Source organism: Anopheles arabiensis, chromosome X (genome assembly GCF_016920715.1).
Source record: "Anopheles arabiensis isolate DONGOLA chromosome X, AaraD3, whole genome shotgun sequence".
NCBI classification, from domain to species: Eukaryota; Metazoa; Arthropoda; class Insecta; order Diptera; family Culicidae; genus Anopheles; species Anopheles arabiensis.
Window position 1 is genome coordinate 14,323,632 of NC_053519.1, and position 24,774 is coordinate 14,348,405.

Below are 24,774 nucleotides of genomic sequence, written 5' to 3' on the forward strand. Positions count from 1 at the left end.
TGAACAGGGGGGGGGGGGGGTTGGAAGGGCTTATTAAACAGTTTGTCTAGGTCTTACACCCTCGCACGAGGAGCGGTTGCCTTGCCCGCCAGCCCGGATGTATTTAGCAGTGCAATACTTCCAAGGTTATTTCCTTTTTTTTTTGGTGGTTAGTTCCACCTGCTCAGTTGTAATTTACTTCTTCTTTTTTTTCGTGTTAACCACCGTCTTCCCTCCCCCCTGCGGTGAAAAAGGAAAGCTGTGGTGTATCGCACAAACGTGTCGCAAAAAACTAGCGCGACCCGAATGCGCGTGACGTCTTCGCGCGCATTCCGCGGCTCATTCGCTGGCAAGCCGCCGAACCGAGCGGAAGCGTTGCGGATTCTAACCTTGCGTAGCGTGCGCGCGCGCGCGTGTGTGTGTGTGGTTGTGTGCACATTGTGCAACGTGAATAGTGCATCTCTTGGCGCATTAAGATAAGCCGCGACAGAGCCGAACCGGTGCCAAACGGAAGCCCAGCGTCACGTTGCGACGAGGGGGGGTTTTTTTTATTGTACAGCACGTCCAGTGTGAGTTGGGCGATGGGTGCATTGGTACTAGTGGCAGCCGTCGTGGCAGGCGTGATGGCCGCCGACACCGTTCCAACCATTCCACCATCAACCGCAGACACCGCCGTTCTGCCAGCCCTGGCCGCGCCCTTTCTCACGGTGAACCGATGCGAGGAGGCACCGCTCAACCGGCTGCACGTGCTGGACCCGTCCAAGATCCCGCCGGACTGCCGGTGTCCGCCCGGGTTTCTGGCCCTCCGGGCGGACCCACATTCCACCCGGGCGCTGTGCGCGGGCGTCATTGCACCCCGGCCCTGGCAGGACGGGTGTGTGTCGTCCGGCACCGGCAGCGACTACTACGATCTCGACGCGATCGAGCAGGCCGAGGTGCGGCAGCTGCTGATGCGTATGAACCTGGCCGAGTGTTGGATCTCCGCTCGCCGGCTACTGCGGTACGGTGGGCTGGTTCGGCGCCTGCCAGGGACGCAGTGGAACGCACCGCTGGAGCTGCCGAGCGGACTGGCCGTGTCGAACTACACGACGGCCGACGCGGACTGTGCGACGGTGCGCCTTACCGAACAGCGCACCGTTCTGCTCGCCTACCGGAACTGCTCCACCGTGCTGCCCCGGCTGTGCCTGTACCGCGAGGCGACCATGCTGCGGCTGCACTGCGACGCGCAGGAGTACACCACGCGGTACGCCAGCCACCAGCGCTACTGCTTCAACATACGCAGGAGCGGCAGCAGGCAGCCCGGCCCGGGCGAAAGCTTCACCATCGACAGCAATCGCAAGCGGCAGCTGCTGTTCGAGCTGCTGTACGCGTCGCGGGAGTGCAACAACAGCGCGAACGTGATCTACGCCGACCAGCGGCCGGGCACGACGCACCACGCGCACAAGCGGGACGGTGGGGCCGCCCTCGTGCCGATCGTGTCGGCCGAACCGAGCGGGCTCGAGTGCGCCTCCCACCAGCGGTTGCAGATCGAGCGGGACAGTCTGCTCCCAGCGGCGGAGGGCGCCGCCCCGGGCATGTACCTGTACTTTGACCGGGCGCACCACAAGCTGCTGCTGACCGTGTACGGGGACCGGTGGTACTGGCGGGAGGATCCGGCCGCCAGCGGGTTCGTCTGCTTCGCCAACGCGAACGACGAGCAGCTGGACCGGCCGAGGGTGAAGAAGCTACGGTGGCGCGGGCAGACGCCCAGCGACGACCCCACCAACCGGACGATGTACGAGGTGAAGCTGACGGGCGGTGACGGTCCGCCCCGCCCGTACTGGTGCGAGGCGCATCTCGTGCCGAACTTTGCGCTTCTCCGAACCGACACGGTGCTGGCACGGCGGAAAGCAAGCTGCCGGCACTACTTTGCCGCCACGATCGAGCTGCTGCTCGAGCGGTCCGCCGGCAGGGTCGTCGCCGAGTCGCCGGACGCGTGGCGCCTGAAGGACTACGACGGCCTGGTGGAGGACTACCTGAAGGACCGGCGCAAGCGGCTGCCAGAGACGAAGCACGCGTTTGCCGCCATCAAAGCGATGCACGTGAAGCGGCTGGAGGACTTTTGGATTTCGGCTAGCAGCGACTGGTACACCGTGCGGCTGCTGGTGCACATCGCGACCAAGTGTGCGAGGAAGTGGGACAAGGCGGACAAGCTACCCGAGCCGGAACGCAACGAAATTGGTAAGACGGTCTTTTTATTTGTATTTTTCCTTTGACCAGCCGTCTCCGCTGCTGTGTGTTTAGGGTGGGGCAGGTCTAGAATCCCACCCCTTTAACCGAGGTCCTAACCTTGGAGCGATCTACCGGCTTGACACGGACAGCAGACACTTAACTATAGGCGCTACGCTATCTCTCTAGAGCAGAATACAACAAAAAACGGAAGAAGTAGAAGCAAAACACAAATAGCTACCGTTTGACAATCCTCTCTCTATATATATCTCTCTCGCGGTACCTTTCCCTGTGAGATGCGTGTGCATCTATTGTCCGCAGACCCGGTACTATCTGCTCTCGGCCTGTCCAACATCCCACCGCTTCATTCCTACAGGATACCGTGGCTAGCCGAGAAACTTCTGGTCCGCCACGCCGTTGCTGGCGAGGAAGTGGTCGAGCCACTGCTCGATGACCGGCAGGTTTTCGTCGCTCCACTTCGTCTCCTCCTTGATGTTCTTCAGCGACTTCTCGATGATGTGCTCCGCGGTGCCGAACTCGCCCTGGTGCTGCACGTACAGCTGCGACACCATGTCGTACCCTTCCTGCGTGGTGAACAGGCCGGTCGCCGAGTTGATCATGTTGTCCCACAGCGACTCGCGGTCCTTGAAGCTGCAAGTAGTGCGCACAGTGGGAAAGGGTGTGCGTGAGTGCTGTGCTATGGTTTGTTTTTTTGGAGCTCTTGTGATGATGAGTGATAGTTTGTGTCATGAGCTTGATGAACAAACATGAACTTCATTTTAACGTATAACAGTAATTTTAAGTCTGTCCCATAACGATGGTGCCAAACATGTAAGATTTCATATTCTAATTGGGTAGATATACACCGTGTTACGCATACACCGAATATTGCGAGTTGCTGCACGAGTAACTGAAGATTTGGCGTAGTTTATTTTTTAGTCCTGAAACCTATTATGTTGCCTCTCATACCAATTATTTGAAGAACAGCTAGCGAATGAGGCGCTGGAGCGGATATTCTCAATCTGGATACGACTGTATTCTCAAAATTCGTGTCGTACTGACGTTCACTTGATGAACTTCTTAAGTTCATATGTATGGAAATATGTCATGTGGAGTTCATTTTCTCCATTCTAGCAGAGTCAAGTCATCAGAATAGTATAATTCTGTACTTCTGATTTCAAAACATTCGTTAAAAGGTATAGTTTTAAGTTTGGAGGTGTAGCTTTGGATGTAATACTTAGATGCAGTTTGGCAAAAGCCGCAGAAATGACTTTGTGAAGAGCGATATTTGATCGTTTCGAACGAATCCAAATCCTCTCAATTCCAAAGAGTACACTTACGAGATCCAATCCAAAATCAAGCTCAATTCCAAATAGCACTTACCGCAGCTTGATTGCATCCCAGTTGTTCTTCAGGAAGTTGAAGAGCGTCGAGTAGCCGCTCGACCCGCCGGACAGCATCTTGAAGATCAGGCTAATATCGTTGTCGGTAAAGTTGCCGTTGTCCTCCAGCACCATGATGTTCAGCAGCCGGTCGATCTTGAACGGTTGACTCGGGCAGCCGGCCAGCGTCTTCAGCAGGTACGTGCGCTCACTCTTGACGCGCGACTCCGGGAAGTTGATGACGCGCTGCAGCCCAAACTCCCACTCCTCGCGCGTGCCCCACTTGAACACCGGGCAGATGAACTGATTCGCCACGCTGAAACGAGATCATATTGTTGCGCGTGAGCGCTAGCACCTCCCCAACTGTTGGGTACCTCCACACTTACGGATTGCCCGCGTCCGGGTCCGGGCTGTCCATCCACTTCTTGAACGCGCGCTGCGCCTCCTCGATGCACGGCTTGTACCCGGCGCGGCACAGGAAGTTCTTCGCCAGCGAGCGAAGGTTCGCCTTCCACATCTCCTCGCTCTCCTGCTGGTTGCCGACCAGCTCCTCGTACAGTGGTGTCAGCAGCGTGCGGACGTACATCTCGAACTTTTTGTGCACCGCCGACATGTCGATGTGCCGGCCGATATGGTCGATCAGCGTGAAGACGGGATTCCACACCAGATGGTTGCGCTCGTACTTCATGAAGAGCGTCATGTTGAAGGCCGTGCCGAAGCTAAGATCGCCCGCGTACGCCAGGTTCCAGGCATCGTGCAGCAGCTTCGCTCTGGGAAGTGTTGGACCATTATCAAGACTCGGAGGTGTTTGCGTACGGGCATGTTGTTAGGTGGGAATAGGCAAATTCAATAGTTTGGAAATCATACATCTCTAAAGATTCATGAATCCTTAGAGATATATGGATTTTAATGGATTTATGTTCCAACATCATAGAAAGTGTCCCCAAAGCACTTGGGACTACTACGAAACATGTTCCAACATCATAGAAAGTGTCTCCAATGCACTTGGGACCACTTCGAAACATGTTCCAACATTATAGAAAGTGTCTCCAATGCACTTGGGACTACCTCGAAACATGTTCCATCATCATAGAAAGTATCTCCAATGCACTTGGGACTACTAGACTTTTTTTTGATTCATTAATCTTCAGAGAATCACGAATCCTTGGAGATTCATGAATATTTAGAGATTCGAGAGAATCTTTGAACATTCATGAATTTCCAGGGATTCGTGATTCTCTGAAGATTAATGAATAAAAAAAAATCATAATTCCATTAAAATCTATACATCTCTAAGGATTCATGAATCTTTAGAGATGTATGTTTTTTTAAGAGATTTATGATGAAATCATACATATCTAAAGATTCATGAATCCCTAGAGATATATGGATTTTAATGGATTGATTATTTTTTTGGATTCATTTATCTTCAGAGAATCACGAATCCTTGGAGATTCATGAATATTTAGAGATTCATGAATCCTTGGAGATTCATGAATATTTAGAGATTCATGAATCTTTGAAGATTCATGAGTCTTTGATGGAAGATTTGCGAATCTTTAACGATTCATGAATCTTTGCAAAATCGACTCGAGATTCGAATCACTCATCACTGAAAATACATATGAATGAATCTGAAGGAAAGATTCTTGAAACCCAACACTACGCTAAACACATGCACACGCGTATCCCTTACCGTGTGTACACCGGAATCATGGTGCGGCTTTCCTCCTTCTGCAGGAAGGTCGCGAGCAGGTTCCAGTTCCGCTCGTCGTAGTTCACCGGGAACGGGCCAATCTCCTCCGGGTTGACGATGATGAACTCGTCCGGTCCGGGCAGCTCGTCCAGCGTTACCTCGCGCACCTGCTTCATCCACCGGATCGTGCTGACGTTGCCGAAGTTGAGCCGATCCTGCCGCACCACCACCAGCGGTATCCACCAGAGCATCTTGTCCTGTTCCGGCACGTCGTGCGGCCGCTCGCGCAGGTACAGTCGCTGCGTCACGGTGGCGGTACGGTTCGCGTATGATCGCACCACGCGCACCATCGGGATGCGGTCCTTGGTGATCCACGAGTTGACCACGTCGTTCACGGTGACCGATTCGCACAGCCGCTGGTCGAGGTGGGCCTGCTTGGTGAGCGCCTCCCACACGTCCTCGCCGTAGAACGTTTTGTACTCGCGGTGCTGGATGAAGCGCTGCAGGCCGCGCCGGAACGTCGCCTCGCCGAGCGTGTAGTTGAGCATGCGCAGCACCAGCTCGGTTTTGCTGCAAGTCGTCTCCTGCTTCATCGCGGTAATGCGCGAGTGCGGGTAGCGCTTGCTGAACTCGTAGTAGATCGAGTACAGGATGGTCATCGGGTACTTGCCCTCGAACTCGTCGCCGCCATCGATTTTGATGGCGGTGTCGGCGGACAGGAAGCCGGCGATCGCCTTGTTCACGTGCGCATCGCTCCACCAGTGCTGTTGGGAAGAGGGTGAAACGTGTTACTTAATCGCAGCAAGGATGCCACAGCGCTCTACGCGCTCTCCTACCGGAGTAATCCACGAGCCGAGCCACTGGTAGACGAGCTCCTGGGCCAGGTTGTAGTATCCCCTCATCAGCTCACTTTCCCTGCAAATGACCCCAAACAAAGGCCAAATGAATGACTTGCTTAAATGGCACATTGTTGCTGACCACCTACTTGAACACGATCAAGCCCCAGTTGTCCGCCGGTTTGACGTACGAGAACCCGGGCAGCGCCACCACGTCCAGCTTTTCCAGCGGCAACGGCACACCCCAGTACTCCTGCAGCTTGCGCAGCGCCAGCTTTACCCGCTGCTGCACGTCGGCCACATTCTTCTGGAAGTCGCGGCGCGCCCAGACACGAATCGTCGGCTTCAACCGTTCGTCCTCCTTCTCGTCCGACAGGGACGGCGTCACCTGCTGCAGGTCCGACACCAGAAACCCGAACGTAAAGGTAGACATCGGCGCGGTCTGCTTGAACACATCGATCACGTGCTTGCCATCGCCAGTCTCGACCGTCCGCTCCAGCGCGGTATTGAACAAGACGTGATGGGTGCGGGGTCGCACAATGCTCACATTGAACGGCACCTTGTACGACGGTTCATCGAAGCAGGGGAACACACGCCGTGCGTGGTGCGGCCGGAAGTACGTGCCGATGAAGGAATGTTCCTCGGGCTCGGTCACACCTTCCGATTCCGTGCCCGCTGCCTCCGATGGACCCGTCGATTGCTGCTGCTGCTGCTGCTTGTACTTGCCCTCGAAGATGCCCTCCACGTTCTCCCAGATGTTGCCCACAAAGCGGAGTCGCACCTCGTACGCCGCCCCGGCGGTTAGCGAATCGTGGAAGTAGATCACGAGCAGCGGCTTCTTCGGCACGCGGTCGACGCGCCTTATCGGCACCTTGGCGCCCCCCTCGGCGTCACCGATCCGCACCACCTCCAGCTCGAGCTCGTCCACGGTCAGGTCGTGGTGGGCGTGCAGGTTGATTTGATTGGTGGCCTTCGCGCACAGCAGCGTAATGTTGACGCGTCCGGAGAAGATCGACCGGTCCAGCACCGGGTGCAGATGGAGGCTGTACCCGGACGGGACCAGATCGGTTGGCAGCTTCGTGTCGGAGATCAGTGGATTCGCGGCGGACAGATCGATGCTGCGCCGTATCCGGTACTCCTTCCAGGTGTAGCCGTACGGTAGCAGCATAATCGCTAGCACCACCATCACTAGGGACAGAGGGTGCCGTCCCATCCTTGGGGCGGGGTGGGTGTGGGCTGGGCTTTCGCTTTTCACTTTGCCTTTGCACTCCTCAACGGACGTCGCCGCCTGCAAAGAAAACGAAAAGAATTGAAAATCTAATAAGAGGGCGCAACCTATCAGTTCGCAATCAGGCCCAACAAACTTATTTGGAAGTGTCATCTTTAGGCTTTATTATCCATTACACAGTCACTGAAATCACAGGCAACTTGGGTAACAAGTAGTATATTTTTTCGTCAAGATTGCCATAAATCGCTGTTAATAAATCGCTGTTAAAATTAGAGTTAATGCAAACGATTTCCAAATTGTCTGCTTGCAGAATTACCAGCCCAATACCTGGACCACTACCAGACATACAAGAGCCTAACGGCAGCACTCGAAACACTCAATAGCGAACGCTTTCGCTTCCTCGGTGTAAACAGCACGGAGTACTGTCTGCCCGAAAGCCTTCACCTAACCCCGGGCAAGAATGTCTGGTGGCCTGCCCGGCTGGGAGAATCAGTTGCACCCCGAAATCTCTGCCTGATCGAGCAGAGCGGCCTGCCAGTGACGCGCCGCTGCCTGGGCGACTATCTGTACGGCTGTGCCTGGGACTGGAATCCGGGCAGTGAGCTGTGCACCGGGCAGCATCGGCCCACGACCAGCGCGCTCTACCAGTACAGCGTCAGCCCGCTGAACCACAGCGTGCTCGGCGAGGTGCTGACCAGGGCCGGTGAGATACTGGCCGTCCCCGAGCAGGTCATACCAGCCGATCTGTTCTATCTGTCCAAAACACTCGAGAACGTGCCGCTAGTGCTCGAACAGTCGGAGACGGGATCCCCGGACAAGGAGCGCCGTGCTTACTTCTGCAACGTCAGCACCATCCTGAGCCGGGTAATGTACCTGAACGAGACGACAGTGGTGCGATCGCAGCGGGCACTGAACACTACCAACATTTTGCTGGACGCGACCGAAACTATCGTTAACCGGCTGGCGGTCGCGAACGATACGCGCGCGATGATGCTGGAGGGCGATCAGTACGATTGTCGAGATCAGGACGGTGCGATGCAGCGGCACGTACAGCGGCACGACGGGACGGTACTGTTTCGTACCGCGCGGTTGATTGTGTTGATAGCAGATCCGACGGTCGCGAACGTGACCGGGTTGGCTCTATTTCGGGCGAGAAACCTGAGCCTAGAGGACCTTTCGGATGCTGCAGAGAACAGTGAGAGCGAGGAAGACTTTAGCGGGTATACGCTGCGGTAAGTTTGAGAAAGAGAACTTTGTTTGTTTTTGTGATTATAGAGTTCTTGGACACCTTGTCCGAGTCTTTTGCCTCTACAGAAATAGATGCTCTATCATCTATATTTCTACCCTTCTGATTCTTGTCCCTGTACGCTTAGATACATCTACATGAATCAATCCCTGGAAGATCTGCTCGCTGAAAGTGATCTGGAAATAGGTTCGTTCATTCCACAACACGTAATCGAGGGCCTAGATGAGCTGAACACCGCCTTCCGAGCTCCAGACGACGAAGAGCAAGACCCGGACGCCCCAGACGAAAGCACAACAACACTGCCCAACCCGGACGAACACCCCGACCCGCCAGTATCGCCTGCACCCCCTCCTCTCCGCGTCATCATCACCATCTACTACAACGATCACGCCTTTCGGGAGACGAAAAACGGCACGATCGCCCGGCCGAACTCGAAAATCATCAGCGTCAGCCTGCCCGGGTACGGTTCGCGCATGCCGGACGAGATACCGATCTACACGCGGGAGATGGCCCGGGAACTCCCCAGCCGCTGCGGCTACTGGTCGTTCGAGGCGGACAATGCGACCGAATTTGGCCACTGGTCGTACGACGAGTGCCGGCTGCTGAACGCGTCCGACAGCGGCGTGTCGCTGTGCGGCTGCTACCACCTTACCTCCTTCTCCCGCCTTACCAAGGACATCCAGATGGTGGAGACGGTGGGCGTGTCGCAGAAGCTGATCGCCGACCAGGGTACGCTCGCGCTGGACATCATCACCGCGATCGGCTGCTCGATGTCGCTGCTCGGTGTGATGGGCATCTTCGCGACGGCCGCCCTCTTCCCGAGCTGGCGGGTGAAGGCGAGCAGCAAGATACTGCTCCAGCTGTCCTGCGCGATCGCGATCGAGATGATTATCATCTTTCTCGAGGGCCCGGACATCGACCAGAACCGGATCAGCCAGATCGAGTGCGCATTGCTCGGGGGGACCTTCCACTACATCATACTGGTGACGTTCATGTGGATGCTGATCACCGCCTACCTGCAGTTCATGCGCTACGTGAAGGTGCTGGGGCAGCTGCGGCCGGCCCACTTCATCCTGAAGGCGACGGTTTGCTGCTGGGGCGGCCCACTACTGATCGTCGCCCTGTTTCTCAGCCTCGACTACACGCTCTACCTGAAGCGGGACAACCTGTCCGACATCTGCTACCCGCACGGCCGGGCCCTCTGGTACGGGTTGCTGCTGCCGATCGGGGCCATCATCTTCGTCAACCTCGTCAGCTTCGTGATCGTACTGTACCACATCTGCACCATACCGAGCAACCTGACCAAGTCGGCGGACCATGCGATGACGCTGGCCCAGCTGCGGCTGTCCGTGTTTCTGTTCTTCCTGCTCGGGCTGCCGTGGATCTTCGGCATGCTGACCACCGGCACGGAGGAGAAGCTGTTCGCCTACCTGTTCTGCCTGACCGCGCCGGTGCAGGGGTTCGTGCTGTTCGTGTACTTCGTCGTGATGGACCCGACCGCCCGCCGCTTCTGGTGCCGGAAGCTGCAGCGGCTGCCGTGCTGTCGGGCGCGCGCCACCAAAGACGCGGACGCTGACCAGACGACGACCTCCGCCAACACCTCCTTCAATACGTATCTTTGAGCGGAACAGCGGGACATTCCGCAAGCCCCCATTTTTTGATAGTAGCGACACTCCAGATTCCATTCCAGTGAGCCAGAGTTCGTCATTTACATTTACATACCAATCCCCCCAAAAAGCCCAACCTTCTTCGCACCGCACGTGGGGTGTGGAGGTGCTAGGAGCGGACAGTTAACGTTCGTTGCTTACCTGGCTCAGACCAAACTACAACCCGAGGTCGTAACGGAACTCTCGAGGCTGCCACCAATCAAAGTGGTTCCTTTTTGGATCAGGAACAAAAACAAACAAACAAACAAAAATCACCATAAAACTGACACACACACACGTACACACACAGAGGGGGGTTTTTCCTTTGGGCGTCCTTTCGTCTTAAGATCAACCGAACGACTAAAAGTTGCCACCGGTCACGCACAGGCTGATGGCCGCGTGTACCACAGGCGCTCGCAGCGCCCGCAGAAAGTTCCGCGCGTTCCGCCTATTAACGTGCTTATGGGGGGGAGCGGAGCGTAGCAGAGAGTGTGTGCGCGCACGCGAAAGTAAGAATACCATTATCCAATCAAGACGCCACGGCGACCACTTGAGGAAGGATGCCGAAATGGATTGGTCGCATTATTCAATTTAGCGGAAGTGTACGGGAATTGTTGTTGTGGTGTTGTGCGTCTTCGTTTTGCACTACCAGAAACGCTAGAGAAGAGGAGGTCGTCTCCCGATTTCTGCCCACCTCCCCGATCATCCCAAAAGGGCCATTCGCGCATGTACTCGCGCTCAATTGCACTGTGCGTTGTATGCTGTGTGTGTGTGTGTGGTTTTGTATGCTCATTAACTCAACCATCTCCCGACCGGTATGTATCCGGCGAGCCCTAGAAGAGTTGTCGCCCGGATTGATTTGGCCGTTGCGTTGGAAAATTTAATACAACCATCAACGTCAGCGTGTCATCGTGGGACGTGGGCCCTAACCAGCGTTGATGCAACGGTACGTCAGCTACGCGAAGGAATGGTTTTATCTTGACTAATTTTTTTATTTCCCCTCCACTTTTTACTACTGCTTACCTTGCTTACCTCAAAGTTAGCACACACAAGATCGATCCAAACGGGTTGGCAACGATTTCGGGATACAGGATATCAACGTCAATGGCTGGCGTGATGCATTTATTAGACGACCCTGGAACGCCCGGGGCCGCTGGCTCTGCTAGATGGATGCTTAATACATTAAACATGTCAGAATCGTTTACCCACTCTGCCCTTATTCCATTAGCAAAGCAAACAAGTTAAACCTGGCCAGACAAACAGCAGCAACAACACAACAAACGACCCAACAAGGGGCAACAAGAACGGTGGAGAAGGGGAGGGGGAGGAGTACAATCACAATTAGTAACTACCTGCCTGCTGGTCAATAAATTAGGAATTGGAAGCAAACAGATCAACAGACTGGGTAGTGCGCTGCCATTTAGGGAGATAGAGAAAGATAGAGAGAGAGAAACAGATATAGAGAAAAACTTCTACTTCTACTATCAATATTTACCAGCAAACAGAATGGGGACACACGTGCAGGTGATGAGGCGGTTACGATTGTTTCGGAAACGGCACGAACGAAGGCGTCGCTGCCGTAGAGTGTAGAGAGGAGTTTGATATTATTTAAGAAAAACGGTATCTGTTGAGAAGCCACATTTATTTGAAAAAACGATTGCTTACATTATGTCTACAACAACTACGCTACATTTACACAAGATAATTTACGCCCAAAACTTAGCCATTCCGTAGACCCAGCACACATCGAAAGTATTGGTAAAAATGGTCTTAAAATTAGGTATATTTTACCTGCCGGGATAGAGATGAAGTTTCGGGCTGACAAGGACTGATTGATGCGTGTATTCTAGCAACAAGTTTGTGGAACATCTGAAAAGATCGTTAAATATTTCAATATATAACAATAACAAACAAAGTAAATACATATATTTAGAATAAAAACATCTAAAACGCCATGTTCTTCTATTTTTTATTATTTGTTGATCTTGTTATCTTGTAGTTTGTAAGTTTTATAGAGGCTTTGGACCTCGTGGAACTCTTAGTTTTCAATTAGTTTCTTCTTTTTCTTTTGGCACAACAATCGCTGCCGGTCAAGGCCTGCCTGTACCCACTAGTGAAGTGGGCTTGGCTTCCAGTGACATTTTTGTTACCGTAGCAGGATAGTCAGTCCTACGTATGGGGGCGCGGTCTATTCGGGACTTTAAACCATGACGGGCATGTTGTTACGTCGTACGAGTTGACGACTGTACCACCAGACCGGCCAAATTCAATTAGTTTGTAGCATATCTACTATACAGAACTTATTATACTACACACTATCAGCTATAAACACACTTGGGAAAGCTAAACCACACCATTGTAACACATTCATTATAACACATTCAGTAAATCAGATCATTCCATAGCAACACACCCGGAAGAGTTCAGGCCGTCCATTCAAACAAATAACAGATGAGACACACTTATCAAAAACAACCGAAACGCACAACATAAGCAGGAACAGTTTAAGCATTATAACCTAAAGCAGGAACAGTATATCCATTAAACCCAAAACAGGAACTTAGTGACAAGAACCATCGTTCTTGTCAACAAAAAACAAAGGAAGTTTCTAGTTAGCTAGTTAGCTGAGTGAAAACAATAACTATCCAACATACAACCCGGAACCAAATGTGCGAAACCCTTAACTTCATTTGAGTATAAATAAAACCAACTCCGATCATGGCAGGTCAGATTCGTTCGGACTGTCAGGATAGGACTATGCCCATCCAACATCTATCGACTTCTCATTTGAAGATTTTAGTTATGTCCCCCTCCCCAAGGTAAGACCTCTAAACTCCAACGTTTCCAGTAAGGGAAACCTCCTAAAGGTTTCTATGATCGCCTGGACGATCAAGTGTTGAAAAGTTCGCTTCGAACAAAGTATTATTCTACATCGACTCATGTCAGTAAAAACGCCCCGCGACCTACCCTACCGCGACAGTACTCGAGGTACAGTTGTACGATCATCGCATTACATGGCGACCGTGGCTATCTTCCGAACTCATTACAAGTTAAAGTCTCACTAAATATTCAAACCAAACAAGTCGAGACTTGAACATGAACTCAGAATATGTAGGGAATTAATTATAAACTCACACAAATTTGTATTGTGTAAGAGGTGAAATATTTGACCTGGAAATGTGAAAATTATCGTTCTTGGTCCATTTCCTGCTAGGATTTTGATGTCGAAAACGACTGGCTTGAATCGAATTTTGAATCGACAGAACAAGTAGAAGATTTTATGCGCAAAGCTTTACTAACTTAATGTACTGGAACTTAATGGAAACCATCGCCAGCTTTTGATGGATACGAAATACTTTAATTTCAATATAAAACTCTTTGCAATGTTAAAACTCGCGGTCGAGGCAACTCGATTGCAAGAATCGAAGAGGCCTGATTAATGTAAAGCAATTACCGTATTTTAAAGTGTATAACTCCTTTTAGGTCGAAAATTATCAAAATAAGATTAAGGGAGTAGTTATACATTGATAGTAACTTTTGGACTACATCTGAGGCATTACATTCGATTACTAACAAAGTTAGTCTGGTACATGGGTATCCACAAAAATAATGCTAGAAAAAGCAAGGAGTGTTGCATAAGAAAAGTAAAGAGGTTTGAACACTGAGGAAACAATTGATCTCACTGATTCTTTAAATTGGTCATTAAAATAAAAGCAACCATTTGAATTTAAAGATGGTCAGGAAATAACAATAAAATACGAAGCTAGTTTAATCGCGTTCCTTTCGCTTGTAATAGAAGCACGTAAAAAATAACAAATTTGGTCTTGATTTCATTGGAAACAAGGACAAAGTTGTTTTTGAATTTTTATTTTAAAAATAAAAAAAAGCTTTTATCTAAAAATTTAATAATTCATCAAAGGTCTACCACACAAACCCTTCTGTGCTGTCACTTACTACCATGTAGGATTTTTAAAATAATTTATTTAATGTGATTTTAAGTTAAGCTGCGCAAAGAGAGTTTTGATCACTATTACTTACGATTCAACTCACTCACGCTCTGCCGTAGCGACTGCCTCAAGGGTGAATTGGATCACAAAAGAGTGAATAACTAGTTGGCACTAGGGAATGGGGCAAGTGAGTTGAGACATGGAGCGGGAAGGGATTCGCTATTACGCCCTGGAGGATAGTTGCATGCATCTCGCAGGAGAGCAAGCGCAATATTCACTGCAAAGAGCTGTATTTAGAAGCCGTTTAGGGTACTTTTCCAATTACCGCATCCAAGCAAGCCGAATCGATTGCTTCAAAAAATGCACCCTTCACGAGGTCATTTGAAGCGCCTTCCCTAACATTACCTACGACAACGTGTGTAAACGTGATCTACTGTGTTATAAATCAATTCGAGATCCAAAATTCTTGCTAGTTCCGCAACAGCTTAGCTCTGGGACTTTTTTTACTGCAGAATTTAGAATCATCTAAACCATCCCACAAGATACGGTAATGTGTCGCAGTGGACAGCAGTAAAATGTAAACCGTGTCTGCGGCAGAGAAAGATAAGCTGGTCAGCAGCATCGGCAAAACCTTCGCTCACCTAATGACACTATTCACACATGGGGTATTACGAAACATTTGGTAGAGAGGCAGCACGCGAACACCGTCCGCGGTTTTTTTTACCATCCAGCAACGCAACAATATACAATAGGATTCGATCAAATCTCCGATCGGTTGGGCACTCCCCCATCGCTTTATACCCCGCCCGGATGTGTTCCGGATAATATTACAGCGGAACGGGAGAGCGGGGCACGTGTGCTCGCCACGCTTTCCACCATCAGGCAGCAGATGAAGCGTACCCATCGTACAGAGAATAATGCAAAAATAAAATTGCTGTAGGCATAGGGGAAGAGTCGCGCGCGGCATCAGACAGCATCCACCTGCCACCGGGCCAGTCCTGTGCAACCGGTACTCATTAGCATTTTTAAAAGCACCGTTAAATTGGGTCAATCCGACCATCAAAACCGCTACGGAAAAGGCTGAAGATGCTGCTCGGCGTCGGTGTCACGCCTCACCATCGCCAACGCATCACACCTTGACCTTAATCAATTGGGCCCGAAGCTGGCTGGGGGCCGAGAACAAATGTCGCCGTACTTGCCACGGCGAAAGCAGCGTTATGCGCAGAGGACAGATCTGGACAGAAATTCTGGCCGCTGCAGATAGCAATCGGAGAAGGCAAACAACGGAGGGAGAGGGGTCCATCATAATGGACCACACAATGGTCGGCCCGTACACAACCGCAAACGATCTTCACCAACATCTTCTGTACGTGTGTGGCACGGGGCACCGATGACGTTACGTGGTCGGCAAGCTGCTGGCTTCGCCTATATTATCTCGCTCATTCGATCCGAGATCCGCACGAGAGAGGAGCGCGCGTTTAGGGTCCCTCTGTCCCGTCGCACAAGTGTAATGATATTTGCATTGTGATAAGCACCAACAACCGCCGCCATCAGCATATGCAGGCAAGCGGTGGCGTTTTATAATGCCCAAACCACTCCCCGCTTGCTTCCGCTCCTCCACCCTTGCCATCGAGAAAAGAACAATATACTTCAATGTATACACAGGCACACCCGGGGCTCCAGCTGAACAGGTCCGGTCTGAGCTGAGCTACAACCATGCGACAAGAGACACCGGCGCAGGTACGCGCGCAGCAATCACCGAAAACTGCGCAACAGCAGAGCGCACCACCTCGCCTCCTCGCCATCCCTTCCCTTGTCCCGCCCGCCAAACGAAATGAAATGAAGCGAAACGAAGCGTGGCAAGCGGATTGTCATCTATCTAGAATGGGAGAACTCTCGACGCTGTGCTGTCGGTGTCCGGCGTACTGCCTGCTGCTGCTGCTGCTGCTGCCGATGGCTCGCGTGTGTGCGCGTTTGGGATTTGGAGTTAGTAACGCGTTGGAACGTCGCCGACTGCGCACTTGCGTCGGGCACACAACGGCCGGGGTGATTCCACATGGTGAGTGAGTGAGCAAGTGAGTGAGGTGTTGTGTGTGTGGGAGGGGGGGGGGGAGTCGTCCTTTTGCTGATACTAGTAGAGGACACACAGAGCACAGGGCAATGAGCTTCGAAGGTACACTGAACGGGAATAGGCCCGGGATATAGATTTCCAAACAAATATAGACCTCCTCTGTGATTAAAGCGTCTGCTAGAATCGAACCATAAGCAACGATTGGGAAAACGGTTGCGCAGCATTCAGAACCAACAGAAATCACACATCCCGCCCGGGGTGTAAAGCTTGCAAAACGGGTTAGGAGCAAAGCGCCTTGGCTTCAGAATTAGCCCACGCTCTCATCCTCTCTGTCTCGCTCTCTTTCTCTCTGATCCTTCCATCACGTGTTGATTTTTATATACATTGCCGTTCTTACTATTTTTGTTTTGTTTTTGTTCTATCTCTGCCCCGCCAGCCCCAGACACTGAGAAGCTCTCTATCGACGGATTCCGGTTGTTTGTCGTGTCTTTTTTTTCGTTTTCGCCGTGTTTCGCGTTTGAGCTGAGCCCCCCCCCCCCCAGCAAAGCGAGGCGAAGACGGTAGAGTCGCGCGCACACCATGAACCTGAACGAGTGGGATCGCAAGAAGATCTTCCGCCACGGCGCCACCGCCACCCATCAAACCCCCAGCGCCCAGCAGCACCTGTACAGCCCGTACGGTCAACCGCAGCAGCAGCAGCAGCATCACCACCATCAACCACACCATCATTTGCCGCACCATGGTTCCCATCATCCGCATCAGGGGGACGCGTCCGAGTACGCGTTCACCGCCTCTGGCTCACCGATCGAGGACGGGGACATCGAGTACGAGCGGAAGGGCGGCTGCTTCGTGTCGATCTGCCGCGGCATCAGCATCGCGGTGCTGATCTTCGTCTTCATCTTTTTCATGGCATTTACCATCTTCTTCAGCACAAAGTATGCGTACGAGGTAGGTGTGGGTGTGGTGTATATCGGTGTATGTGTGTTTGTGTGTGTGTGGGTGTGGGTACTTGGGCGTGCAGCAAACCAGAATGTCTCCAGACCTTGACCTTGATCTTGGTCAAAATGGATTTGGCTATCTGTCACCAATTGGGTTACGTCCATAACCATTTCATGAAGAATACGTCAAATTCTGGATATGGGAGACTCTTGGAGCCCCAAGAAGAACGCTTTGATGGGCATTGAACACTATAGTTGGTGGGAGAGTTGTGATGTAGCCAATCCACTGATTTTAACTCTGATCACTCTTCACATCTCCCCCACCCGACCAATCAGCACAAACCCAACCTAACGCTCGAAGACTTCCTCAACCATCGGGCCTACCTGATCGACAAGCGGGCCCGCATACCGAAGCACGTGATACCGAAACACTACCGGCTGTTCATCCATCCCGTCTTTAACGAAACGGACCACCCGTTCAGCTACACCGGCATCGTCTGGGTGACGGTAACGTCCAAAAAGCCCAACAACAAGCGCATCGAGCTGAACGTGAAGAACCTCAAGATCCGGCTGGAGAACGTGACCGTGCTGAAGAGCATCCGACTGACCAACAACGACTTTGACGAAGATCTCGACTGGGACCTGAGCGAGGAGGATCTGTACTCGCTGCCCCGGCTGAACCGCCGGCGGCGAAGGCGTCGCCAGGCCGATCTGCCCGTGACCCAGCTACCGCAGGACGCTGCCGGCGCGGACGAGACGGAACGGGAAGGAGAGGAAAAGGAGGATGTGTCGGAGGAGGAAGCGGGTAGCGAAATGGGAGTGCCCGACCCGGGGACGGTGGATCCCGGGCCGAACAGTAGCGGCAGCGTGGAGAATGCGACCATCATCGACAAGTCCAAGTTCTACCATCATCCGGTGTTTCCGGCCGACGATTTCGTCACGATCAAAATACTGGACATCGAGTTCGACGAGTCAAACGAGAAGATGATCATCTTTCTCGGCACGGAGATGAAGAAGGACATCTACTACATCGTGAAGGTGAACTTTTTCGGCAACATGACGAACGACAAGGGGCTGTACTACACGCACTACGAGGATGATGGTCCCGATCACAGGTAGGTGGATCTGTCTTGGGGGAGCATGTCGATAAGCAATGCCTTTTTGAACCATCCAACAAAGCCAAACGGTTGGTCTGCTGGTCTGGACATCTTGAGTAGTGATGTGCTCTCTGGAGCGCATCCACGACTCCGATTCCGACTCCGACTATTGTTAGTCCGATTTCGACTCCGGCAAACCACTAGATCCGTGCGGAGTCAGAGTCGTCCGGAGCCTTTCGGAGTCGTTCGGAGTCGCAGTCGTCCAGAGTCGTCCGGAGTTGTCCTGAGACGTCCACAGTCGTCTGGAGCTGTTCGTTTCGGTCGTCTAGAATCGTTCCGAGTCGCCCGGAATCAGTCGGAGTCAACAGGAGCCTTGGTGTAATGTGCTTGTGATCAGGCATTTCATTTCGTTGTGTTTTTTTGTCTAACTCTGGACGACTCCAACTCCGACTCTGAATGACTCCGGGTGACTTCAGACGACTCCGAACGACTCTGAATGACTTCGGGTGACTCCAGACGACTCCGAACGACTCTGAATGACTTCGGGTGACTCCAGACGACTCCGAACGAATCCGAACGACTCCGGCCGACTCCGGACGACTCCGGACGACTCCAAACAACTCCGGACGACTGTGACACAAAATGATTGAAGGGAATAAGATAATCAAACCTCAAATACCAAATACCCCTTCTAACGAGCAAAATTTCGCCTAACGAGCAACGATATTTGCATTATTGATACATTTTTTTTGTATCACACCGCGCTAATTTAGTTAGAATGAAACAAGGAAGTGCAATATGAGCACCATCGGCAAATGGTGTATGGTTTTAGCATTATTATGGCGCTGGAATCAAGTGTTTTCCTTCTCTTTCAAATAATCTGCAAAAGTTTTTCGCTTAACGAGTGAGTCAATGTAACGGATACATTTCGTTATGTCAGAGTTGACTGTGTTGGTATTAATGGAAACAATAGATTATTTTCTTGAACTGAACCATGTTGTTTTTGACAACAAAAAAAAGATTTAATTGTTAACGCAAGTTTCGTATTGAATATTCAAAACGTATTTTGAATTCAAAACAAAATCCGTTAAACGCCGTTTTTAAATTTCAACCGTTGCGTTCTTAGCACCTCATTTCTAAAGACTTTGTCCATCGACTCTTACGCAGCTCTGAATGGGCATTTTAAATTCACCTTCGTAGAAGCCTTCCGCTAACGCTAATCTCTCGCAAATGCTGTCCCGCAGACACTTCGCCGCGACCGTGCTGGAGCCGAACAATGCGCGCCGGCTTTACCCGTGCATGGACGATCACAACTTCCGCTCGCCGTTCGAGCTGAACATTGCGCGCAAGAGCGACATGAACACCGCGTCCAGCATGAACCTGGAGATGTCTGAGCCCATGGAGACGGGTGACATCGTGGTGGACACGTACAACACCACCGACATGGTGCGGGCGTCCGAGATCGGGTTCGTCGTGACGGACATGGTGCCGGAGCGGTACCGCATCACGGCGCGCGTCAGCCTGCTCGCCTTCACCCGGACGCGGTACGACGAGAACATCAAGAACGCGACGAGCGTGTTTTCGCGCGCACTGCAGATCTACGAGCAGTACCTGGGCGTGCCGTTCCCGTACGAGGTGATCCGGTACGTGACGATACCGAACATCGACCACCAGACGTACGAAATCAAGGAGGGCATGGTGCTGTCGAGCGAGAAGCGGCTGATCAAGACGGCCGACTACTTTCCGCCGCTGGACAAGAGCATCAACCGGGAGGTGGCGAACGAGCTGGCGAAGCTGTTCATCCACAAGCTGGCCGACTACAAGAACAAGGAAACGTACTGGCTGCACGAATCGCTGCCACTGTACCTGGAGGCGCTGGCGTTGCGGAATGTATGGTTGCTCCCTTTCGATTGTTGTTTCTTAGTAAAACTTTGCTGCTAACGTACCGCTTCCGCCCTTTTGACAGATGACGACCGCTAACTCGACCACGCTGGACGACTTCCTGCTCGAGGGCCGGCTGCGCTCGATGCGCGAGGAGATGAACACCAAAACGTCCGCACTCAACATCTTCACCAACCACTGGGAGGAGGACACGCACTTCGAGCTGGTCAAGTACAAGGGGCTGAGCGTGCTGCGCATGATGAACTATACGCTCGGGCAGCGCACGTTCGATCGGTTCGTGCGCGAGTACTTCCGCTATCGGATGGAGAGCGAATCGATCGACGTGATCGACATACTGAACGGGGGCAGCGGGGAGGGCGCCAGCCGCACGGACGGCGTGTTTCACAGCTTCCTGTACAGCTGGAGCAGCCTGGAGAAGTACCCGATCATCAACATCCGGCGGAACAATGCGACCGGGTACTACGAGCTGCGCCAGATACCGCTGCCGTTCGAGGAGGAGCCGGCGGAGCAGCTCTGGACCGTGCCGGTCACCTTCATCAACGACACGAACCAGCGGCTGTTCGTGGAGAAGGTGCGCTGGCTGACGGACGAGGAAAACCTGCTCACGGTCCAGTCGGACTGCAGCACGTCCAACGGCAGCGCGTCCTGGATCATCGTCAACCCGAGCGGCATCGGTATGTATGGAGTCGCTAATTGGGTCGAGACGCGGAACGCGGAGTGCTAATTGGCGTCGCGCACCTTTGTTTTTTTTTCCTCTGCTCGTTTTCAGGTTATTATCGCGTTAATTATGAGCCGGCCCACTGGATCAAGCTGGCGCACGTGCTGTACGGGAACTTCCACTATCTGCCGTACACGACGCTCGCCATCATCGTGGACGACGCGCTCAATCTGGCCCGGCTGGGGCTGCTGAACTACTCGGTCGCGTTCAACGTGGTGTCGTTTCTGAAGCACAACAACGAGCACTACCAGCCGTGGAAGCTGGCGCTCAGCAATCTCGAGTTCGTGTACCACGCGACGGAGGATCTGCCCAGCTTCCGGCACGTGGAGGTAAGCGAAACTAACTGAGCAAATGAAAAAAACAAAAAAAAATGCATGTTTGCTGCTCCGCTCTCCCTGCTAGCGCTTCCTGGAGTATCTCATACTGAGCAAGTACGAGGAGATCCAGCGGGGCAACGAGACGGCCCACTACAACCCGCTGATCAAGGAGCTGATCGTGCAGTGGGCCTGCAAGCTTGGCGTCACCTCCTGCATCGAGCAGCACAAGGCACTGTTTCAGGCGATGCTGCGCAACCAGACGGTGTCGCCGTTCGAGCAGCGGGAGGAGCGGCTGCACCGCATCCTCTGCACCACGATCAAGTACAGCGGGCTGGCGGAGTGGAAGCGGGTCGAGCAGCAGTACCGCGAGACGACCGACATCAACTACCAGCGCATCCTGATCAAGAGTCTCGGCTGCACGCGCGAGATCAGCATGATCAAGCGGTACCTCGGGCTGCTGAAGCATCCGCACTTTCGCATGTACAGCAAGGAGATACTGACCGCGATCAGCGAGAACAAGGTGGCGCTCAAGTACACGCTCGACTTCCTGTTCAACGAGTGGCTCGACGTGCGCCTGTACCTCACGCTGCAGGACATCTCGATACTGCTGCGCAGCATCTCGAACATGAACGAGTTCAAGATGTACGAGCAGATCTTCTTCCGCTACTCGTACACGTTCCAGACGATGGACAAGGAGATACTGAAGCGCATGCGGGACATCATCATCAAGCTGATGGTGTGGCGGCAGGAGATTGCGCCCGTCATCGAGTTCCGCCCGTTCGACTTTGAGCGGGACGGGGGAGAGTACCGGGACGCGATGACTCTGTGACCTGTTGGCGTGTGGTTGGTTGGTTGGTTGTTTTTTTTTTTCAATCCAGCAGCTTCTTCAGTTCGTTATGTAGCTTTAGCCGTGTTTCTGATCGTTACTTGTTTAGGGACGAATTTTCGTGCAACCGGCACATTTAGGAATAGGATTTATGTTTGTTTGTTTGGTCAATAAAAAAAGGCAGTAGATTGGACAAACGGATGCGTAGCCCCTCTGCTCGCCCTTGCAAAACTTACCCAGCGATGCGATCCTGCAGCGAGACGCCCTATCTTTCATCTGTGTTTAACATAAATGACCGATGTAAATCATTTCTTCGCTTTATTCGCGCTTGCCGTGCGTTTGCATGAATGTGCAATTCCTGGTGCTCATTCCGTTACGTAAGCTTTGTACTTTGACTCGTTGTCTTTGAAATACTTCACCGTAAAGTCACACTCCAGCTTCACCTTCAGCTGTTTTTCGATCGCATATTGGAAGGCCGCCTGAAAGGAAGTGAAGGGAATTACACGTGCTCGTTTCTTACTTGTTTGGTTTGTTGCTGCTCGATGACGCGTTTTTTACCCCTTACCTCGGCGAGCTGTTTGCCCAACCCTTTGCCTTTGCCGGCATCGGGCACAAAGGTGTGCTCCAGGCTGATGGTGTTGCTGGTGCGGTTTTCCGAATATTTCAGGTACGCCTCGTCACTCTCCCCCAGAGCGATGACGAATTTCTCGCGCTTGGGATCATTGCGCACCGCTGCCGCTGCTAGTGCCGCCGTGCCGTACCGGCGGTTCGTACTGAGGCGAGATGCAATCGTTCTGGCGGCCAGTAGGCACGACATTATTGCGATGCGTTGAACGGTTGATAGTTGTTTGCTTAAAAAAAGTGACACAGCCTCTTGTAGGACGTGTGCGGCGGCTACAGTTTACCTCTCTGCGGGCTGGATAAGGAACACGGAAACTGGGCGAAATGCTGGTTGTTATTGCGCGCTAGAACTGCGAGGACATGATAATCAAGCAAAACAGACGAATAAATAAATAAACAACAAGCTGTCAAATTGCTCCGGCGCAAAAACAATTGTAGCGTTTCGCGTACTTTCAAATAAACCGTTGCAGCAGCTCGCTTACGACCCGGAGGTGGGAACAGCTACCACGAGCTGGTTTAGTGAAGCAAGCAGATTCAACTTCGTACGAAAGACAAGGACAATGGGGCCTACATTGAAAAAAGAGAGAAAAAAACCGAAATGCATTATAGCGATGAAAAGCCGCAGCGACTTCCTCGGTGGGCTTTTTCAAATTTCCAGATTGCTTTAGGCTGATCTAAAGTGCCACAAATCTGTTAAACCAGGGGTCAGCCAATTTTGGCATGCTAAAGATCGCTGTTTGAATTCGTCTTTTGCAGTAGATAAACAGCATCAAAGTTCCAGGTGGTCCTTCTAAATAGCGCCTAAGCAGCTTCCTTATGCCACGGTGCCGGGGATTATTTTTCTTTGTGTTTTATTTTTAAGCAAGCGTCTTCGATGAAATAAACAACACAATTTGTTTTGTTTGGATACATGTGTATATTTTTCAATCCTTAATATTCATAAATTACACGAAATTTATCACAATTTACTGTCCAATCACAATTACTTCCCTCAAAATCCCTTATTCAAAGAACTAATCTAACTTGTGCAGCAACAATGAGATGACCCAAGCGCCACAGATTAAGCTTAAAGGACTTGAAAATTGAATATCCATAGAAAAAAATGAAATCTCCACAGCTGATTGGTTTGATCAATAGATGGCGTCGTATTAAAACTGAGTATTATATTGCTATCCTTTTCTTGCAATGTGTTTCGACAAGTTTCATCTTATCTTGACCTATATAGCCTTCTAACTTTCAGAGCAAAAATCTATATGAATGGTCGTGTGGTCAGATACGTGGGTATCAACTCCAATGATCATTACTCAAATCTCACTTGCTTCAGTACTGGTGGTTTCCGTAGGAGTTTAGTATTTAAACAATCGTAACGCCGTTCTAGTTCCAGCGATGCATAACTTCAATGCGAAACCATACAACAGTACAGAGGAAATGAGAAAGCTCTCCTCCAAGCGATGAAGCTCAGCTGGTTGGGGTATCCCACCAACAGATAGCGCCACCAGCTTTTTTGCTATTTTTAGAATGCATGAGTCGTTTGCCGTCTGCTAAACGAAGTCTTTCTATATTCCGTTTAGGTAGAGAACTTGAGTAGTTTAGAAGCCGTTTAGTGGTCGTTTAGTGGATTTGTGACACTTGGGTAAACGACTTCTTCTTCTTCTTCTTCTTCTTCTTCTTCTTCTTTTTCTTCTTCTTCTTCTTCTTCTTCTTCTTCTTCTTCTTCTTCTTCTAATACTACAACTACAACTACAACTACAACTATAACTACATCTCAACTATAACTACAACTACAACTACAACTACTACTTCTTTTTCTTCTTGTTCTTCTTCTTCATCGTCGTCGTCTTCTCATTTTTATTCTTCTTCTTCTTCTTCTTCTTCTTCTTCCATTTGACGTAACGTCCTAGTCACAGTGCATCATGACAGGTGCATAATACAGGTGTCCCCCGAGATACGACTGTATTTGGGACTGAAAAAATGTCCTAAAGCAAGGCGTAAGTTGAAATAGTCGTATATCGAATATCTGTGAATATAAAGTTTATAACCGAAATTGAAGAGTCGGAATCTATGAAATCGTATATTTTATGAAAAATAATGTACGATAATGTATTAATTTCCCTCC

At 51.4% G+C, this 24,774-nt stretch overlaps 4 protein-coding genes across 7 annotated transcripts; 2 read left to right on the forward strand and 2 right to left on the reverse strand.

Moving 5' to 3' along the window:
* Positions 1 to 272: 272 nt before the first annotated feature.
* On the forward strand, positions 273 to 12,176 carry LOC120906820. 3 transcript variants are annotated; one of them, XR_005740175.1, is made up of 4 exons: positions 273 to 2,199; positions 7,640 to 8,561; positions 8,703 to 11,167; positions 11,261 to 12,176. XR_005740175.1 is itself a non-coding variant. In XM_040318864.1 (3 exons), exons 1-3 carry the CDS (start codon positions 561 to 563, stop codon positions 10,195 to 10,197), a joined length of 4,056 nt encoding a protein of 1,351 aa, XP_040174798.1. In that variant the 5' UTR covers positions 273 to 560; the 3' UTR covers positions 10,198 to 12,176. The 3 variants fall into 3 exon arrangements, 1 of the variants encoding a protein (XP_040174798.1); XR_005740174.1 differs by having other exon boundaries at positions 11,265 to 12,176; XM_040318864.1 differs by having other exon boundaries at positions 8,703 to 12,176.
* LOC120906823 (aminopeptidase N) lies at positions 2,426 to 10,498 on the reverse strand. The gene is made up of 7 exons (XM_040318867.1): positions 10,384 to 10,498; positions 6,251 to 7,389; positions 6,102 to 6,180; positions 5,266 to 6,029; positions 3,956 to 4,339; positions 3,571 to 3,885; positions 2,426 to 2,838 (listed from the first exon to the last, which is right to left on the reverse strand). The coding sequence occupies exons 2-7, from the start codon at positions 7,312 to 7,314 to the stop codon at positions 2,574 to 2,576; spliced, it is 2,871 nt and encodes a 956-aa protein (XP_040174801.1). The 5' UTR covers positions 7,315 to 7,389; positions 10,384 to 10,498; the 3' UTR covers positions 2,426 to 2,573.
* Positions 11,845 to 23,034, reverse strand: LOC120906824 (protein NATD1-like). Its single transcript, XM_040318868.1, has 3 exons — positions 22,603 to 23,034; positions 22,274 to 22,516; positions 11,845 to 12,090 (listed from the first exon to the last, which is right to left on the reverse strand). The coding sequence occupies exons 1-2, from the start codon at positions 22,852 to 22,854 to the stop codon at positions 22,403 to 22,405; spliced, it is 366 nt and encodes a 121-aa protein (XP_040174802.1). The 5' UTR covers positions 22,855 to 23,034; the 3' UTR covers positions 11,845 to 12,090; positions 22,274 to 22,402.
* On the forward strand, positions 15,656 to 22,280 carry LOC120906821 (aminopeptidase N-like). Of its 2 annotated transcripts, none has more exons than XM_040318866.1 (7): positions 15,656 to 16,243; positions 16,676 to 17,187; positions 17,514 to 18,292; positions 19,519 to 20,164; positions 20,241 to 20,850; positions 20,946 to 21,223; positions 21,297 to 22,280. In XM_040318866.1, exons 2-7 carry the CDS (start codon positions 16,819 to 16,821, stop codon positions 22,038 to 22,040), a joined length of 3,426 nt encoding a protein of 1,141 aa, XP_040174800.1. In that variant the 5' UTR covers positions 15,656 to 16,243; positions 16,676 to 16,818; the 3' UTR covers positions 22,041 to 22,280. The 2 variants fall into 2 exon arrangements, with proteins under 2 accessions (XP_040174800.1, XP_040174799.1); XM_040318865.1 differs by having other exon boundaries at positions 15,656 to 16,227.
* Positions 23,035 to 24,774: the final 1,740 nt, after the last annotated feature.

Bases quoted from the DNA above. Each gene is read 5' to 3' on its own strand.
- LOC120906821 (XM_040318866.1), top strand. From the start codon at position 16,819: ATGAACCTGAACGAGTGGGATCGCAAGAAGATCTTCCGCCACGGCGCC. The intron at 20,851-20,945 runs GTATGTATGGAG...GCTCGTTTTCAG, and splicing joins CGTCAACCCGAGCGGCATCG to GTTATTATCGCGTTAATTAT. The intron at 21,224-21,296 runs GTAAGCGAAACT...TCTCCCTGCTAG, and splicing joins CCAGCTTCCGGCACGTGGAG to CGCTTCCTGGAGTATCTCAT.
- LOC120906824 (XM_040318868.1), bottom strand. From the start codon at position 22,854: ATGTCGTGCCTACTGGCCGCCAGAACGATTGCATCTCGCCTCAGTACG. The intron at 22,517-22,602 runs GTAAGGGGTAAA...ACTTCCTTTCAG, and splicing joins TGGGCAAACAGCTCGCCGAG to GCGGCCTTCCAATATGCGAT.
- LOC120906823 (XM_040318867.1), bottom strand. From the start codon at position 7,314: ATGGGACGGCACCCTCTGTCCCTAGTGATGGTGGTGCTAGCGATTATG. The intron at 3,886-3,955 runs GTAAGTGTGGAG...ATCTCGTTTCAG, and splicing joins GACCCGGACGCGGGCAATCC to CGTGGCGAATCAGTTCATCT. The intron at 2,839-3,570 runs GTAAGTGCTATT...CACTACTTGCAG, and splicing joins TGGGATGCAATCAAGCTGCG to CTTCAAGGACCGCGAGTCGC.
- LOC120906820 (XM_040318864.1), top strand. From the start codon at position 561: ATGGGTGCATTGGTACTAGTGGCAGCCGTCGTGGCAGGCGTGATGGCC. The intron at 2,200-7,639 runs GTAAGACGGTCT...GTCTGCTTGCAG, and splicing joins GCCGGAACGCAACGAAATTG to AATTACCAGCCCAATACCTG. The intron at 8,562-8,702 runs GTAAGTTTGAGA...CTGTACGCTTAG, and splicing joins TTTAGCGGGTATACGCTGCG to ATACATCTACATGAATCAAT.